The 17,927-nt window shown below is 47.0% G+C and overlaps 1 protein-coding gene across 2 annotated transcripts in view; it reads left to right on the top strand.

The window, feature by feature from the left end:
* Nucleotides 1-6,041, top strand: part of LOC131201121 (major facilitator superfamily domain-containing protein 8-like) — a 67,206-nt gene extending 61,165 nt beyond the window's left edge. For both annotated transcript variants that reach the window (XM_058188739.1, XM_058188740.1), the window contains 3 exons: nt 2,378-2,500; nt 3,140-3,270; nt 5,344-6,041. In XM_058188739.1, coding sequence (XP_058044722.1) covers nt 2,378-2,500; nt 3,140-3,270; nt 5,344-5,433 — 344 coding nt within the window. In that variant the 3' untranslated portion in view covers nt 5,434-6,041. The remainder of the gene's footprint in view (nt 1-2,377; nt 2,501-3,139; nt 3,271-5,343) is intronic.
* The last annotated feature ends 11,886 nt before the right edge of the window (nt 6,042-17,927 follow it).

The raw sequence follows: 17,927 nt of genomic DNA, 5'->3' as shown, positions 1-17,927 counted from the left end.
ATCCCCCCGCCCAACCCCGCCCGGGCCACCACACGTGCTCTCAACACGAGTGACATTGAGCTGGTCACACCCACCCTGGCCATGCCCCCACCCCTCCGGCCCCTCCAAGTTCAAACACAACCCTGATGCGGCTCTCAGTGGAATCGAGTTTGATACCCCAGATCCTAGATCATGATTGTCCCAGTGACCGCCCACATTCTGGACAGGGAGGATGGCAGGTTTGAAAAAGGGATCAAAGAGGCTCTTCACATTAAGATCAAACAGCCGTCTCTCAACGGGGGGATGCGGGGGGGGGGGCGGGGGGGGGGGCAGGAATGCAGTACCACCACCCATTTCCTGTCTACAATGCAGTCCTTTCAGCAGTTCCAAAAAAATTTCCACACTCAGTTGGCACTCTGATTCAGGTGACACAGACAAATCCCCAAGTGGCCTCAACAACTCTCAGAAAGAGTGCTAATGACCAGATGATTGCAAGGAATATAAGTAGAGTAGAGTTGAGTAGAGTAGAGTAGAGAATAGAATAGAATAGAATTTTATTGGCCAAGTGTGATTGGACACACAAGGAATTTGTCTTGGTGCATATGCTCTCAGTGTACATAAAAGAAAAGATACGTTCATCAAGGTACAACATTTACAACACAATTGATGATCAATATAGCAATATAAATCATAAGGATTGCCAGCAACAAGTTATAGAATGGCCTCAAAGTGGCCTCAACAACTCTCAGAAAGAGTGCTAATGACCAGATGATTGCAAGGAATATAAGTAGAGTAGAGTAGAGTAGAGTAGAGTAGAGTAGAATAGAATAGAATAGAATAGAATAGAATAGAATAGAATAGAATAGAATAGAATAGAATAGAGTAGAATTAGGATAGGATAGGATAGGATAGGATAGGATAGGATAGGATAGGATAGGATAGGATAGGATAGACTAACAGAGTTGGAAGGGACCTTGGAGGTCTTCTAGTCTAACCCCCTGCTTAGGCAGGAAACCCCACACCACTTCAGACAAATAGTTATCCAATCTTTTCTTAAAAACTTCCAGTGTTGGAGCATTGACAACTTCTGGAGGCAAGTTGTTCCACTGATTAATTGTACTCGCTGTCAGGAAATTTCTCCTTCGTTCTAGGTTGCTTCTTTCCTTGCTTAGTTTCCATCCATTGCTTCTTGTCCTGCCTTCAGGTGCTTCGGAGAATAGCTTAGACTCCTCCTTCTTTTCTTCAGAAAAGAAGCCCCCAAAAAGAGCTTCAGAGGCTGTTTTGCAGGCTTTCAGAGGCAGAAAAAAGTTTTTTTCTGAAACAGTTTCAGAGGCAGAAAAAAAAAAGCAAAAAAAAAAAAAAGCAAGGCAAAGAGCTCACAACCAAGGAACCTGTTGTTAAAATTCACCTCTGGGAACAGCTGATTGGGGGTATTCCGGGAGGCTGATCCACCTGCCGATCAGCTATTTTCTTCTCCAAAAACTAAGGTGCGTCTTATGGTCTGAAAAATACGGGTAAGTTAGGATGGCCAAGTTGAAGACGGACGTCCAGCTGAGGAAGCCAGCTTTGAGCGAGGGTGTAACTTACACTGGTATGATTGGGACTCTCTATGGACCGGAACTCTCTATGGATGGTCACTCATGCCCTTGTTACCTCCCGCCTGGATTACTGCAATGCTCTCTACATGGGCTCCCCTTGAAGAGCACCAGGAGGCTCCAACTGGTGCAGAATGCGGCTGCGCGGGGGATAGAGGGAGTGTCTCGTAGCTCCCATGTAACACCTCTCCTGCGCAGGCTGCATTGGTTGCCGGTGGTCTTCCGGGTGCGATTCAAGGTTTTGGTCATCACCTTTAAAGCGCTCCATGGCATAGGACCGGGATATTTACGGGACCGCCTGCTGCCGCCAGTAGCCTCCCATCGACCTGTGCGCTCTCACAGGGAGGGTCTCCTTAGGGTGCCGTCGGCCAAACAATGTCGGCTGGCGGCCCCCAGGGGAAGAGCGTTCTCTGTGTGGGCTCCTGCCCTGTGGAATGAACTACCCGTGGGGCTACGCTTACTCCCTGACCTTCGGACCTTTAAGCGCGAGCTTAAGACTTTTTTCTTTCATCAAGCAGGGCTGGCCTAATGATAAATTTTAATTGAGAGTTTTTAGTGGGGTTTTAGCGGGGTTATTTTATAATTTTACCTACTTATTTTAAATATTCAGCTCATGGAATCAGATTTTTAACTATATATTGTATTTTAATTTTTTTTTTTTTTTGTATATGTGTTTTACCTATCCTGTACACCGCCCTGAGTCTTCGGAGAAGGGCGGTATAAAAATTTGAATAATAAATAAATAATAATCTGCTGTGAACTTTCTCCTTACCTTGTTTTGCGTGTCTCCATCCCTCACGCAGGTACCTTCGCTGTCCTCCTCACGGAGCTGGTCGTAGGTGTCTTCTTGCAGGTTTTGGGCCTGCCCTTTGTGGCTGTCTCCCAGGTGTCCCTCTTTTCTAAAGTCACAGCAGAGAGGACACAAGGTAAGCCCACCCCGTTCCTGATTCCAACCACCTCCGATCTCCCAGGCATGGCTACTCCCAACCTGGCTCTCGAGTTGGGGGAAAAAAAAAAGCTATTTCGATGCGTTTCTTCATACCATCCCACATTAGAAGACAACCACCTCTCCTTTGGCTCCCGTCAAGGATGCCGAACAACGAGGCTCCTTCTTTCTCCAGGTGTAAAGCTGGGTCTCTTAATTTTAAGCTGTGCTTTTGTAAGGTGAATAGGGACGGGGTGGCTCAGTGGCTTAGATGCTGAACTTGTCGATCAAAAGGTTGGCAGTTCAGCGGTTCGAATCCCTAGTGCTGCCGTGTAATGGGGTGAGCTCCCGTTACTTGTCCCAGCTTCTGCCAACCTAGCAGTTCGAAAGCACCTAAAAAATGCAAGTAGACAAAATAGGGATCACCTTTGGTGGGAAGGTAACAGCGTTCCGGGCGACTTTGGTGTTTAGTCATGCCGGCCACTTGACCATGGAGACGTCTTCAGACAGCGCTGGCTCTTCGGCTTTGAAACGGAGATGAGCACGGCCCCCTAGAGTTGGGAACAACCAGCATGTATGTGCGAGGGGAACCTTTACCTTTACCTTTACCTTTATTTCTCTCTCATTCTTCTTTTGGCAGGTTTCAGCCAGGGTCTCCGTCGCTCCATTGGGGGAATTGCCACCATCCTTGGGCCTTTGTGGGCTGGAGGATTGACGGATAATCTGTACATCATGTTAGGTGTGATGATGGGGCTCCTCAGCCTTTTGATGGTGAGTGTGCGAAGGCCAGTTTTAAAAGTGTAATTCTGAGATCCCAGTTCTGAAGATCTTCCTGGGTTTCCCCAGCTGTGGGGGGAAAAAAATAGAAAAATAAAAGCTGAGGATCAGTTTGTCTGTGCCCCCCGAGCCGGGCCCCCTGCCAGAAAGTGACTTGGAAAGTGAGGGGGAAGGGCCATCAGGACTTACCTCTGGAGCACCAGCTTCCCTGGCTCAGCTCCAGGAGCCAGAGGCAGGCCATGTGGAGGAGGTAACGAGGCCTCCATCCCCTGACTCTTCCCCCCCCAGGCCACGCCTCCAGACCCAGCTGATGGCAATCAGGCCTGGCTGGACCCTAGGTTTCGTAGGCAGGAGAGGTGGGAACAACAGAAGCAGGGGTGGGGCAGGCCTAGGAAGTGCTGAGTGATGGAGCCACACCCCACAGGATATATAAGCAGCAAGGGCTGCTATACCTCTTCGTAGCAGGCAAATCAACTGCTTGACTAGAGCTGAAGTACTGTTTGTTCCTGGTTGACTCATCAAGAGAGATAACAGAGTCACTTGGCAGACACTCGCTAGTTTGTTGCCAGAGCTGATAGTGCCGGCTAATTAAGTCATTGCTCGGACTGAGGCGAGGGGGACAGAGCAGGATCACAGAAGGCAGCCAAGTATTTCCATGACCATTTTCAGACAATTGCTGGAACCGAATAGTTCTTAAGAGGCAAAGCCAGGGTGGCGCAGTGGTTAGAGTGCAGTACTGCAGGCTACTTCTGCAGACTGCCGTCTGCCAGCAGTTTGGCATTTCAGGTCTCACCGGCTCAAGGTTGACTCAGCCTTCCATCCTTCCGAGGTGGGTCAAATGAGGGCCCAGATTGCTGGAGGGTAACTATGCCGACTCTGTAAACGGCTTAGAGAGGTCTGTAAAGCACTGAAGCGGTATATAAGTCTTAAGTCAGGGGTGCTATTCAATAGGTTCTGACAGGTTCTGGAGAACCGGTAGCGGAAATTTTGAGCAGTTTGGAGAACCGGCAAATATCACCTCTGGCTGGCCCCAGAGTGGGGTGGGAATGGGGATTTTGCAATAGCCTTCTCTCAGGAGTGGGGTGGGAATGGGGATTTTGCAATATACTTCCTCGAGTGGGGTGGGAATGGGGATTTTGCAGCATCCTTCCCCTGCCACGCCTACCAAGCCACACCCACCAAGCCACACCCACAGAACTGGTAGTAAAAAAAATTGGAATTCCACCATTGGTCTAAAGTGCTATTGCTAAAGGCAAAAAAAAGTGCTTCGGGGTGCGGATGGACACATAGAGCACCTCTGTTTACCTCAAGTAGGTCATAAAGTGGGGCAGAACTCATTTAACAACTGTCTCGCTTAGTTATTTACAAGTGGTCCTCGGCGTACAACCACAATTGAACTCCATTGTGGTCGTAAGCCGAGGACCACCTATAAATAATTACCTGGAGTCAAATTCAGGCTTGCTCTCCTTCCATCCTTCTTCAGCCAAATCTTTCCTTTCCTGTAAACAACCCCCCCTCCCCAGGTGGCCCAGTGGCTAGGACACTGAGCTTGTCGATCAGAAAGGTCGGCAGTTCGGCGGTTTGAATCCCTAATACAGATCTCCTCCGTGAGCAGGTGGTTGGCCTAGATAGAATAGAATAGAATAGAATTTTATTGGCCAAGTGTGATTGGACACACAAGGAATTTGTCTTGGTGCATATGCTCTCAGTGTACATAAAAGAAAAAATTGATGGTCAATATATCAATATAAATCATAAGGATTGCCAGCAACAAAGTTACAGTCATACAGTCATAAGTGGAAAGAGATTGGTGATGGGAACAATGAGAAGATTAATAGTAGTGCAGATTTAGTAAATAGTTTGACAGTGTTGATGGAATTATTTGTTTAGCAGAGTGATGGCCTTCGGGAAAAAACTGTTCTTGTGTCTAGTTGTTCTGGTGTGCAGTGCTCTATAGCGTCATTTTGAGGGTAGGAGTTGAAACAGTTTATGTCCAGGATGCGAGTGATCTGCAAATATAATAGGTCCCTTCCAACTCTGTTACTGTTATTTTTCTTTCTCCTGCAGGTCATGGTGGGGCTGTCCTACAACTATCTGGTCGAGATCCCGAGTCAATACCCCTTGCCACGAACAACCCAGGAGGAGTCCAACTCATGAGGATCCGATGAGTTGCCCTTGGAGGGATGGAGAAGCTCCTATCCCCACCCCCTCCAGGTGAAGGAACTGCCAGCCAGCTGGCCATGCCAAAGGAACCACTTTGGCTTTCAAATTCCAGACTCAGCAACGTCAAGGAGAAGCCAGTAATGGCTGTGTCCACTTTAGAGATGGAGGAGTCGGATGGAATTGGTTTTGGTCTTTTCTTTCCACCAGAATATTTCTTTTCTTTTATTCCCCCTCCTCCCCACCCCCTGGATACGAACCCATCTTTCTTTCTTTTGGGCTGCTGGAAGGAAAAAAGTTATGCTAACCCTTCAGTCGAGCGAAGATCCATGCAAATCTCATGTCCCGTTTTGCAGAAGAGAACAAAAATGAGCTGCTTGGTGAATCTGAAATCCTTCTACAAAAAAAAAAAAGAGAAGAAAAAACGCCCAGCCTTTTATTTACTTTCTTTACTTTGTTATAATTTATTATGACTTTTGTGACGACTCATTATTTTGCTGCTACTGCTGCTGCTGTTTTCACAGTTCTGACTTTGATGATTGTTAAACTGCACTGGGAGGGCTGGATGTTTTATTTATTAAAAGTATTTCCACCCTGTCTTTGCTTTCCACCTTTGGGTTGAAGACTGAATAGAACGTAGAACAAGAAATAACAGAGTTGGACGGGACCTCGGAGGTCTTCTAGTCCAGGGGTCTCCAACCTTGGCAACTTGAAGACTTGTGGACTTCCAACTCCCAGAGTTGGCTGGCTGAGGAACTCTGGGAGTTGAAGTCCACAAGTCTTAAAGTTGCCATGTTGGAGACCCCTGTTCTAGTCCACCCCATTGCTCGAGCAGGAGACCCTATACCATTTCAGACAAATGGTTGTCCAGTCTCTTTTTTGAAAACTCTCCAGTGGTGAAGCACCCACAACTTCTGGAGGAAAGTTGTTCCATTGTGTTGTGCCTCGTCGTCCCTCCTCTCCTCAGCCGGGCCCCTCCCGTCTCCTGCCGGGCCTGCTATCAGATTCAGAGTCTGATAATGAAGAGGAACGGCCTGGCATGCCTCCAGCTCCCAGCCCTGGCCCCATGCCTGGAGGGGATGTCGGGAATGAACAAACAAACCTCACTCACACGCAGCCATCACAGGCAGTCAGCCACGGATTGGAATTGCCCGGGCCTGCTCCTTCTGACCCCTCCCTTTCTCAAACAGCAGAAGACAATCTAAAGTGGGAGGATCCGCGCTTCCGGAGATCTGAGAGGCGACGTCAGCAGAAGGAAGGGAGGGGCAGGCCTGGATAAGTGCTGAGTCATGGAGCCACACCCCATGGCCTATATAAAAGACCAGCTTGAGTCAAGCAATTTGAGTCAAGCAAAGTCTCATCTGGTTTGCTGAAGTCACAACTTGGATTCCTGCCTGCCCTGAGAAATCTGAAAGGAATTTGGCAAAGCTGCAGAGGCTTCGTGGCCACGCTTGATACAGACTTCCCAGACCCGGCCGTCGGAGGAGGAGTGGGACACGACACATTGGTTGATTGCTCTCGCCATTAGGAAATTTCTAATGAAATTTCTTAGTTCCAGGTTGCTTCCCTCCCTGATTAGTTTCCCTCCATTGTTTTTTGTTTTGCCTTCTGGTGCTTTGGAAAATAGGTTGACACCCACCCCCCTCCACGTCTTAGTAGGAGGCCCTCAAATATTGGAACATTGCTACCATGACACCCCTAATCCTTCTTTTCATCAGACTAGCCAAAGCCAATTCCTGCAACCGTTCATCGTGCGTTTTAGCCTCCAGGCCCCTGATCATCTTTGCTGCTCTTCTTTGCACTCTTTCCAGAGAGTCTCAACATCTTTTTTATATCGTGGCGACCAAAACTGCAGATGCAGCATTCCAAGTGTGGCCTTACTAAGGCATTGTAAAGTGGTACTAGTACTTCATGTGATCTTGATTCTATCCCTCTGTTTTACGCAGCCTAGAAATGTGTCTAGGCTATATGAATGAACGAATGAATGAAGGAACGAACGAATGACAAAACCTATTAAAGAATCGAGGCGCGTTCCATTTGATCTTGATTCTCTCCCTCTGATAATGCAGCCTAGGATTGTGTCGGCTTTTTTGGATGCTGCCGCACACTGTTGGCTCATATTTAAGTTAAGGTGACCAGACGTCCCGCTTTTGGCGGGACAGTCCTGCTTTTTAATAATTTGTCCCGCGTCCCGCGGCATTTCAAAAAAGTCCCGATTTTTTTAAAAAAAGTTTTTTTTTTAAAAAAAATCCCACCTTCAGGCACAGACTCCATTCACTCCCATTCTGAAAATGGGAGGCGGCAACGCAAGAGGAGGAGGAGGACGCGGAGGCGGGGGAGTGGGTGTTACAGACGTCATGCAGCGTCTCTCCTCCGCCCACCTCCTCCTCCTCTTGCATTGCCACCTCCCATTTTCAGAATGGGAAAGAATGGAGTCTACGTCTGAAGGTGGGAGGAGAGACGCTGCTTGACTTCGCCTGCCGGAGGCTGCCTGGAAGAGCCGAGAGGAGAGCCGAGCCTGCCTGGAAGAGCCGAGAAACAGTGCAGCGGCCACTCCTCCTCCTTCAGCCAGGTGGCGAGACCCAGGGCGCATGCGCAGCCCCCCCACCTCGTCAATGGTGTCCCGCTTTGCCATCGCTGAAATCTGGTCACTTTAAGTGATAGTTCACTAGGACTCACAAGATCCCTCTCTCCCGTTAAGCCAAGTTTCCCCTTTGGTTTTTTTTGTTTGTTTTTAAGTTGGTTGGGAAAAAAGACTGGAATTGGAAAAATCCCACAACAGGTCTGGAAGGAGAGTTTGCGGAGTCCGGAAGACGAGCTGGTCGGTGCGTCGGAACCAGGAAGAGCAACGGGCAACGGCTCGCATGCCTGGAGAGATGGCTCTGCGTGCCACTTCCGCCATATGTGCCATAGGTTCTCCATCATGGGCTTAGACATTCATCAAACAAATAACAGTACCAAGTTAGTAAGTGTGGGAAAACTTCACAGAGGCTCGGGATATCATAAAGAATCCCACCCTTTTCCAGAAATACCGCCAAAGTGTGCAAAGCAGGAAAAAACACCCATTTGAGTGTTTAACATGACCCCTATCAGGGTTCCAAGGAACACCCCCAGCAAAATAAAGCTCTGAGGCTTGAGGTTCCTCAAAGTTCCAATTTATTAGAGATGTCATGTTGGCACAGCTGGGAAAACCCGAAACTGAAAACTTCCAGATTTTCCACATTCAGTTGACAGTTCACAGTCCTGCCCCACACCCACAAATTCATCACATTGTCCAATCAACTCTACACACTCAATTGGATACAATCTTCAGGCAGTCTCATCAGATGCAGGATGTCCTTGAATACGGAATGTTGTTATGACTAACTTTCTACCGCTCCAACAACAACCCCCTCCCAACTTCCCCAGCTAAAATATGTGGCAGTTAAGAAGCAAAAAAGGAAATTGCCTTCCAAAACTGACAACCCCCTGCGTTGGTATGTGTAAATGACCTTGGAGACAACATCGATGGGATATGAGGCAGCTCAGCCCATAGCAGGAATGGGGTGGGGACGGGATAGGCAACTCAGAAGGGACCCTCCCAAGTTTCTTGGGCTGCAAAGGCGACGGCAGAAATGTATTGTGGAGTTTGTGATGGTTTCTGAGCTTGACTGCTTGCAGATAATCCCATTTATCGGACTAGGTAACATCCGGAGGAAAACAACCAAGCTCAGAGAGAGCCACACACTGCACAAGTTCAATCCTGAGCCACACATCTTGTATTAGAAATGTAGTTTTTCGGATTTGCAAGATTCTTTGAACATAGCCTTGCAGATAAAGCAGAATTAGCTGATGTAGATGTGCTTCCTATTTGGACTTCTTCACAAGGCTCACTGTTGTGACCCAGGCCCAAGTAGGTAAAAGTAGATGCAATCAGTTGAAAAACAGGTTTTATTTAGTCCAAACTAAATCAAAACAAATTCTTCATAACACAATTCTTCAGTCTTATCACCAAACCTTGGTCTAATTAGGCAAACTGCCAAAGGCTTTTTTTGGCAAAAGTTCAAAAGCAGAAGACGCCGACGAGAAATAAATGCTGCAAGACAAGGAGCAAGGCTATCAATGTTTCTTTTTTTTTTTAATTTTATTTGCATTTATATCCCGCCCTTCTCCGAAGACTCAGGGCGGCTTACACTATGTTAGCAATAGTCTTCATTCTATTTGTATATTATATACAAAGTCAACTTATTGCCCCCAACAATCTGGGTCCTCATTTTACCTACCTTATAAAGGATGGAAGGCTGAGTCAACCTTGGGCCTGGTGGGACTAGAACCTGCAGTAATTGCAGGCAGCTGTGTTAATAACAGACTGTCTTAGTCTGTTGAGCCACCAGAGGCTGGTTTTCTGACAGAGCCCAAATGCCGTTGCTGGTCTTTTAAGCCTTATGGGAGGGGCCAATCATCTCTTGGCCCTACTCCCGAGTTGTTCTCTTTGCTTGAGCTGCTCTTGCCTTCTGGCAGCTCTTTTCATGCGTGCATTAGGAACAGGCTCCTCCTGTTCCTCTGCCTCAGTCTCTGGAGGCTCTGCAGTCTGCTACATCATTCCCAGATGGCCCTGGCCCCAGCTCTGCCTCCGACGCAGAGTCCTCATCCGGGCCTTCCCCAGCCTCCAGGACTGGCCCATGTTCTTCCTCAGCCTCATCGCTCTCCGACTCCATTGTCAGCTCCGCAGGCTTCTGGCGGACCACAACACTCACTCTCTCTCTCTCTCTTTTTCACACACCCACACCCACACCCACACATCCCCCCCCACACAGAGAGATAGAAATAGACAGATAGATAGATAGATAGATAGATAGATAGATAGATAGATAGATAGATAGATAGTGTTCTGTTTCCCTCCCCCCAATACTCCCAGCAAAGAGTCAGTCAGAGGCCTCCTTTTCTCATTTATTTACATAGATGAATGTCCTGGCCACGTCTACCCACGGGCCTGCCAAGTTTCTGGAGATAACGAGGAAATTATAGATAAGGCCAGAATTACTCACGAATATATTCTTCCCTCCATTGATACAGTTTGCCCGCGCAAATTCATTGCTTTGTCCAAGACAAAAAACCAGGAAGTCCCGCCTCCTATTTATAGTCTCTGCAGATGTCACTGCATGACAATCATTACTTGGCTTTATCCCAACGCTGCTTCTGCTGCACGCGCCGGTCACGTCTGCGCAGTCTTGCATCACTCCAAAACTGTTCTTGGGGCGTTGCCAAATCAGAAGAAGGCTCCAGAGAATCAGGTCTTGCCGGCCCCTCCTCCTCCCTTTAAGTGGGTGCCAGGGAGGGAGAGGGCTCAAGAGAAGCAGGGCTTGCCAGGTCTTCTCCCTCACTTTCTGAATCATCCGAGTCCAGGAGTCCGGGTCCAGGAACCTGGGTCACAACAGATAGATAGATAGATAGTGTATGCCTGTGAGGTTTTCCTCCAGGAATTCAAGGCAGCTTACCCAGGGTTTTCATTTTAACCTCCCAACCGCCATCCTGTGAGGTAGGCCAGGGGGTGGGGGAGAAAGGCAGACAGAGTCTGGCTCAAAATCTCCAAGGACTTTGGAGGGCTTCCTACAGTGGTCTGTGGGAACAGCCTTGGGAGATTGGGTAGGGAGGAAAGCTCTTGCTTAGGGAATGATCAGATAAGGTGAAGGAGCCCACAGCTGTATCCAGGTAGTCCTCAACTTACATTCGGTGACTGAAATTACAACGCCACTGAAAAAGGTGGCTTGTGACATTTTTTCAAACTTAACAACCGTTGCAATAGAGCAGTGATGGCTAAACTTTTTGCCATCAGGTGCCAAAAGCATGGGGAGCGTGGGGGGGTTACATGCACATGTGCCCACACCCATAATTCAATGTCCCCGCCCTTCTGCACAGGCATACACGACCCCTCGCACTCCCCCCGCTTTTGGCATGCGACAGCAAAAAGGTTACCAATGGGCCCGGAAGGCCCATTTTTCACCCTCCCCAGGTTCCAGTGGCTTTCTTGGAGCCTGGGGAGGGCGAAAAGGACCCCCCCCCACTCATCCCTGGAGGCCCTCAGGAGGCTGGAAATGGCCCATTTCCCAACTTCCGGTGGGTCCGGAAGGCTCGAAAATTAGCTGGCTGGCATGCGCATGCACGCTGGAGCTGAGCTAGAGCAATACTCGCGTGTCCACAAATATGGATGAGTGTGCCACCTGTGGCATGTGTGCCATAGGTTTGCCATCACAGCATCCCAGTTATTAATCTCTATTTCATCCTGAGAAATCAACGCTCGTACAGTGTATATATAGCAGATGTACGTGTGGCAATTGCTGCCAATTCTATATCCAGGGTGGATAAAAATCGATTTTTAATTTTTTTTTTTAAAAAAACAAACAGATTTTTAAAATTTAAATTGGATTTTTTTTTTATTTTTATCAAATTTATTTTATGCTTTTGGAGTAAAAATCAATCTAAAGATAGTTTTCTATTTAAGATGCATTAACAATTTAGTTTATTCAGGATGAAATGGAGCTTCGTTATGCTGTATATTCTGCAATATTGGGACTGTCGGTGAATAAAGGTAAAGATTCCCCTGGCACATATGTGTTAGTCATTCCCGACTCTAGGGGGCGGTGCTCATCTCTGTTTCAAAGCCGAAGAGCCAGCGCTGTCCGAAGACGTCTCCGTGGTCATGTGGCCGGCATGACTAAATGCCAAAGGCACACTGTTAATTTCCCACCAAAGGAGGCCCCTATTTTTCTACTTGCATTTTTTACATGCTTTCGAACTGCTAGGTTGGCAGAAGCTGGGACAAGTAACGGGAACTCACCCCATTACGCGGCACTCGGGATTCGAACCGCTGAACTGCCGACCTTTCGATCGACAAACTCAGTGTCCTAGGCACTGAGCCACCGTGTACCCTTGTCGGTGAGTCAACAGCAGATCGAAGGAGGAGCCGCTGCGGGACAGAGATGACCAGTTGCTCTTTAAAAAGTATGATTTAAATCGGGTTGATTTAAATCAAGCCTTTTTACTAGTGATTTAAATCATTCAACTTGATTTAAATCATGATTTAAACCAACCTGATTTAAATCAAATCAAATCCACCTTGCCTATAAACTTAGGTGAACAATTCAAAGAGAAGTGAGGTTGATTTGACCTACATGAAGGGGACGGAGGAATCCTAGCTGCTCACAATGTGACAGGCTGATGAATGAGTGCCAGCAATACGAGCACAAGTTTTGACTGTTCCCATGGAGGCGTTATTTCCAAATCTTCATAAGCGACAGCTCCATTTCATCCTTAAGGGGTTAGATCTCGCCCCGAGATCCGTATCCAGTTCTGAGCAGGATCCGGATGGGTTCAATGAAATGTGAATCACTCCAGAGGTGGGAACCAGCAGCCTTGCCCTGTGAAAATAGAGCGGACAGGAGCTGGGAAAGTTTAGCCGTGAGAAAATAGGACAACTTTGAGAGTTGATGGACTTGCTTTTCCTGGACGAGCAGAAAGGAGACAGCTGTGAATTTCTTGAACTTGAGTTTCTCATGGAGGCAGACATTCGGACTTGATGCCTTCAGCCCTTCCCTATCTAGGTTTCTGTTCTATGAATATACAGCTGCTTATTAAAAATTGGGGTTGATTTTTACTGGAGGAGATGAAGACGGTGCTTGTTCCAGCAGGGGGCACTGTGGTTCCATCGACATTAAACTGGGTGCAGACCATTGCTAATAATAACAGAATAATACAGTTCGAAGGGGGCTTTGAGGTCTTTTAGCCAACCCCTGCTCAAGCAAGAGACCCTATGCCATTTCAGACAAATAGTTGTCCGATCTCTTAGAAGCCTCCAGTGGTGGAGAAGCCACAACTTCTGGAGGCAAGTAGTTCCCCTGATCAATTGTTCTCACTGTCAGGAAGTTTCTCCTTAGTTCTAATTCATGGTGGCTGGGTAACATACAGCTCTCCGGGAGACCTATAAACGCAGAAGCACTCCGTAGACACCCCAAAGGTGCTTTTTCGGGAAGCAACCGGACTTTCTGGTTTTTCTTTGAAGACGTTTTGCTTCTCCTCCAAGAAGCTTCTTCAGCTCTGACCGGATGGTGGGGAATCCTTGCAGACAGCTGAATATTTGCATTCTTTTAGGGGGGTTTTAAACTCACCTGGAGGTTTATCTGTGTCCTCAGGGTCGCCTGAGTGGTGCAAATGGTGTGGAGCCTTCTTGGAACTGCTGGAAGGACTGTGTTGCGGATTGGCGAGAGATGATGTTGCATCCCTCCCCCTCTGCAGAAAAAGCAATTGCTACCAACCTGCCTTCCATGGAGGACCTGTATACTGCACAAGTCAAAAAGACAGCTGTGAAAATATTTACAGACCCCCTCGCATCCTGGACATAAATGGTTTCAACTCCTACCCTCAAAACGACGCTATAGAGCACTGCACACCAGAACAACTAGACACAAGAACAGTTTTTCCCCGAAGGCCATCACTCTGCTAAACAAATAATTCCATCAACACTATCAAACTATTTACTGAATCTGCACTACTATTAATCTTCTCATAGTTTCCATCACCAATCTCTTTCCACTTATGACTGTATGACTGTAACTTGTTGCTGACAATCCTTATGATTTATATTGATATATTGACCATCAATTGTGTTGTAAATGTTGTACCTTGATGAACGTATCTTTTCTTTTATGTACACTGAGAACATATGCACCAAGACAAATTCCTTGTGTGTCCATTCACATTTGGCCCATAAAGAATTCTATTCTATTCTATTCTATTCTATTCTATTCTATTCTATTCTATTCTATTCTATTCTATTCTATTCTATTCTATTCTACTCTACCCTACCCTACCCTACCCTACCCTACCCTACCCTACCCTATTCTATTCTATTCTACTCTACCCTACCCTACCCTACCCTACCCTACCCTACTCTACTCTATTCTATTCTATTCTATTCTATTCTATTCTATTCTATTCTATTCTATTCTATTCTATTCTATTCTCTGCTGAGAGAGGGCTGTTCAATTTTGACATAATGTCCTCTTTGATCCCTCTTTCAAACCAGCAATCCTCTCTATCCAAAATATGGACTTCAAACAAGTGGCCGGGGGGGGGGGATATGACATCATCTATCTCCAGTCTACAACATGGTCCTTTCGACAGTTCCAAGAAGGCTCCACACCCATTTGCACCACTCAGGTGACTGTCAGGAGATACAGATAAACCTCCTGGTGGCTTCAACAACTCTCTAAAACAGGAGTCTCCAACCTTGTCAAATTTAAGACTTATGGACTTCAACTCCCAGAATTAAAACATTGGCTAGACCAATTCTTGAATACAGCTCGACTATCTGGAACCCATACAACATTTCTGACATCAATACAATTGAACGTGTCCAAAAATATTTTACAAGAAGAGTTCTCCACTCCTCTGAATACAACAAAATACCTTATGCCACCGGACTTGAAATCCTGGGATTAGAAAATTTAGAACTCCGCCGCCTTCGACATGACCTGAGTTTAACTCATAGAATCATCTATTACAATGTCCTTCCTGTCAAAGACTACTTCAGCTTCAATTGCAACAATACACGAACACACAATAGATTTAAGCTTAATGTTAACCGCTCCAATCTTGATTGCAGAAAATATGACTTCAGTAACAGAGTTGTTAATGCCTGGAACACACTACCAGACTCTGTGGTCTCTACTCAAAATCCCCAAAGCTTCAATCAAAAACTGTCTACTATTGACCTCACCCCATTTCTAAGAGGTCTGTAAGGGGCGTGCATAAGAGCACAAGCTTGCCTACCATTCCTGTCCTATTGTTTCCTTTCATTATATCCAATTAATATAGTCATTACATACTCATACTCATATATATGCTTATATATTGTATAGTTATTACATGCTTATGCTTATATATACTGTGTGACAAAAAAAAAATTGCTAAGGTTGGAGACCCCTGCTCTAAAACAACGCAAATGGCCAGCTGTCTACAAGGAGTACAAATCCTTCCATTCCCCACCATCCGGTCAGATCTGAAAAAGCTCCTTGGATGAGCAGCGAAATGTCTTCAAAGAAAAACCAAGGAAACACCTTTGAGACAACCGTGACCTGGATGACGGAGGAGCTCCATAGACATCCCTGTCTAGATGCTTCTTGGAAGCCGCCCCCCCACCATTCTCCCCAAAGAAACCAAGCGTGCAGATTGACCCACATGGCAAAAGGTCCATCTGTCTAACTTGTCATTAGGGATTTAATAAGCTTCTGGGGTCCCTTGATTATCAAAAGATTCCTGCCTGACAATCCACAATGACCCGGTTGGGGAATTTTAATTAAGAGAAGGGGGGGGGGAAAAGCTGGCGTGCTCTGAACTCCTGGCGGCCCCCCAGGGACAGCCCACACCAGCTGGACATTCTCAGAGCTTCTCCAACCTAGCGGAAGGCCAGCCAGCTTGGAGAAGGTGAGCCCAAGGTCTCTCCCTAGGTGGATCGACCAGGGAAGGCTGAATGGTAACTCCTTGTTCCGTTGGGCTGAGGGTTGGATGCAGGGGTGAAATGCTGACCGGATCACCCGATCTGGTAGCGATGGTGGCAGTTGGTTCGGAGAACTGGTAGCAAAAATCCCTGCCCGCCCCCCACCCCAGCCATCCCCAGCTGAGCCACGTGATCCTCAGAGGGTTTTTTTTTTAGTTTTCTACCACCTCTTTGGCCAAAACAAAAAAATGCTTTTAAAAGTGAAAAAAACCAAAAAGCATCCGATGATCATGCGGCTCAGCTGGGATCGTCAGAACCCAGCCGAAGAGGTTGTAGAAAAAATGCTTTTAAAAGGCTCCTCTGGCGATCCCAGCTGAGTTGCCTGATCGCCAGAACCTTTTAAAAGCATTTTTTAAAAACCTCTTCAGCTGAAAAAGTGCTTTTAAAAGTAAAAAAAAAAGCCTCTGATGATCGCGTGGCTGAGCTGGGATTGTCAGAATCTTTTAAAAGCAATTTTTCTACAACTTCTTCAGCCGAAGAGGTTGTAAAAAATGCTTTTAAAAGGCTCCTCTGGCGATCCCAGCTGAGTTGCCTGATCATCAGAGACTTTTAAAATCATTTTTTTTTACAACTTCTTCGTCCGAAGAGGCAGTAGAAAAATTGTTTTTAAAAGGTTCTGGCGATCAGGCAACTCAGCTGGGATCGTCAGAACCCTTGAAAAGCTTTTTTTCCCTCTGGCGATCCCAGCTGAGTTGCCTGATCATCAGAGGCTTTTAAAAGCATTTTTTTTACAACCTCTTCGGCTGAAGAGGTGGTAGAAAAAAATGCTTTTAAAAGTTAAAAGGAAAAAAAAGTTGGCCACGCCCACCCAGTCACATTACCCCTCCCCCCACGCCACGCCCACAGAACCAGTAGTAACAAATTTTACATTTCACCCCTGGTTGGATGGGTGCATTGGACAAGGAGAGCCTTCGTCAACAAGGACCTTTTGCGGTCCTCCTGTGTTGAGGCCTCTGGAGATGCTGAAGGCTGATGGGATGCTGCAGTTATTCCCTAGCTTGCTCTGCCAGTCTTTAGCCCACCCTGGGTCTCCTGCCTGGCAAGGTTTCCTCCTAATCATTCTGGTTCACTTGCAGGCCACCAAATGAGCGCCTTACCAATGCCCTCCTGCTCTCTCTCTCTCTCTCTCTCTCTCTCTCTCTCCCCCCCAATCCATCATTCCCATGGTTATTTTTAGCAAGCATCCAAAGCCCACGCTGGGTCAGTGGAGAGAGGCATGGAAGGGTGATCCAGAGGCCAGGGCAGGGGTGTGTGTGTATGTCAACACCTCCCCCCCCCCTGCCTCTTCTTTGCTAGGTTGCCTTGCTGCTATCCCGGGATCTTTCCCTAGGGAATAAGGCATGCGTTCACACAACCCACTGAACCAGTCAAGGACCTAGTCATTCGATTACTAAGTTGTTTAGCAGACAGATTTGAGTTGGAAGGGACCATGTCGGTCATCTAGTCCAATCTCTCCCTAAGCAGGAGACCCTACCCCATTTCCGACAGATGGCAGTCCATTCTCTTCTTGAAAGCCTCCAGTGATGAAGCTCCCACAAACTTCTGAAGGCAACTTCTGCTCCGTGGGTTGATTGCTGCCACTGTCAGAAAATTCCTCCTTATTTCTAGCTTGAATCTCTCCTTGTTTAGTTTCCATTCATCATTCCTTGTCTGGCCGTCGGGTATTTTGGGGAATAGCTTGACCCCCTCCTCTCTGTGGCAGCCCCTCAAATATTGGAAGATTGCTATCATGTCTCCCCTGGTCCTTCTCTTCACTAGACTAGCCAGGCCCAGTTTCTATAACCGTTCTTCATATGTTTTAGTCTCCTGTCCCCTCATCATCCTGGTTGCTCTTCTTTGCACTCTTTCTAGAGTCTCAACTTCTTTTTTTTTTATATTGTGGTGACCAAAAACTCATGTCCAATTCTTCGTGATCCTATGGACCGTAGTACGTCAGGTAGTACTACGTTCTACGTAC

This window comes from Ahaetulla prasina, chromosome 6 (genome assembly GCF_028640845.1).
Source record: "Ahaetulla prasina isolate Xishuangbanna chromosome 6, ASM2864084v1, whole genome shotgun sequence".
In the NCBI taxonomy this organism is placed as follows: domain Eukaryota; kingdom Metazoa; phylum Chordata; class Lepidosauria; order Squamata; family Colubridae; genus Ahaetulla; species Ahaetulla prasina.
Note: the sequence above shows the minus strand (reverse complement) of the source record. Positions and strands in the feature narration are given on the sequence as shown.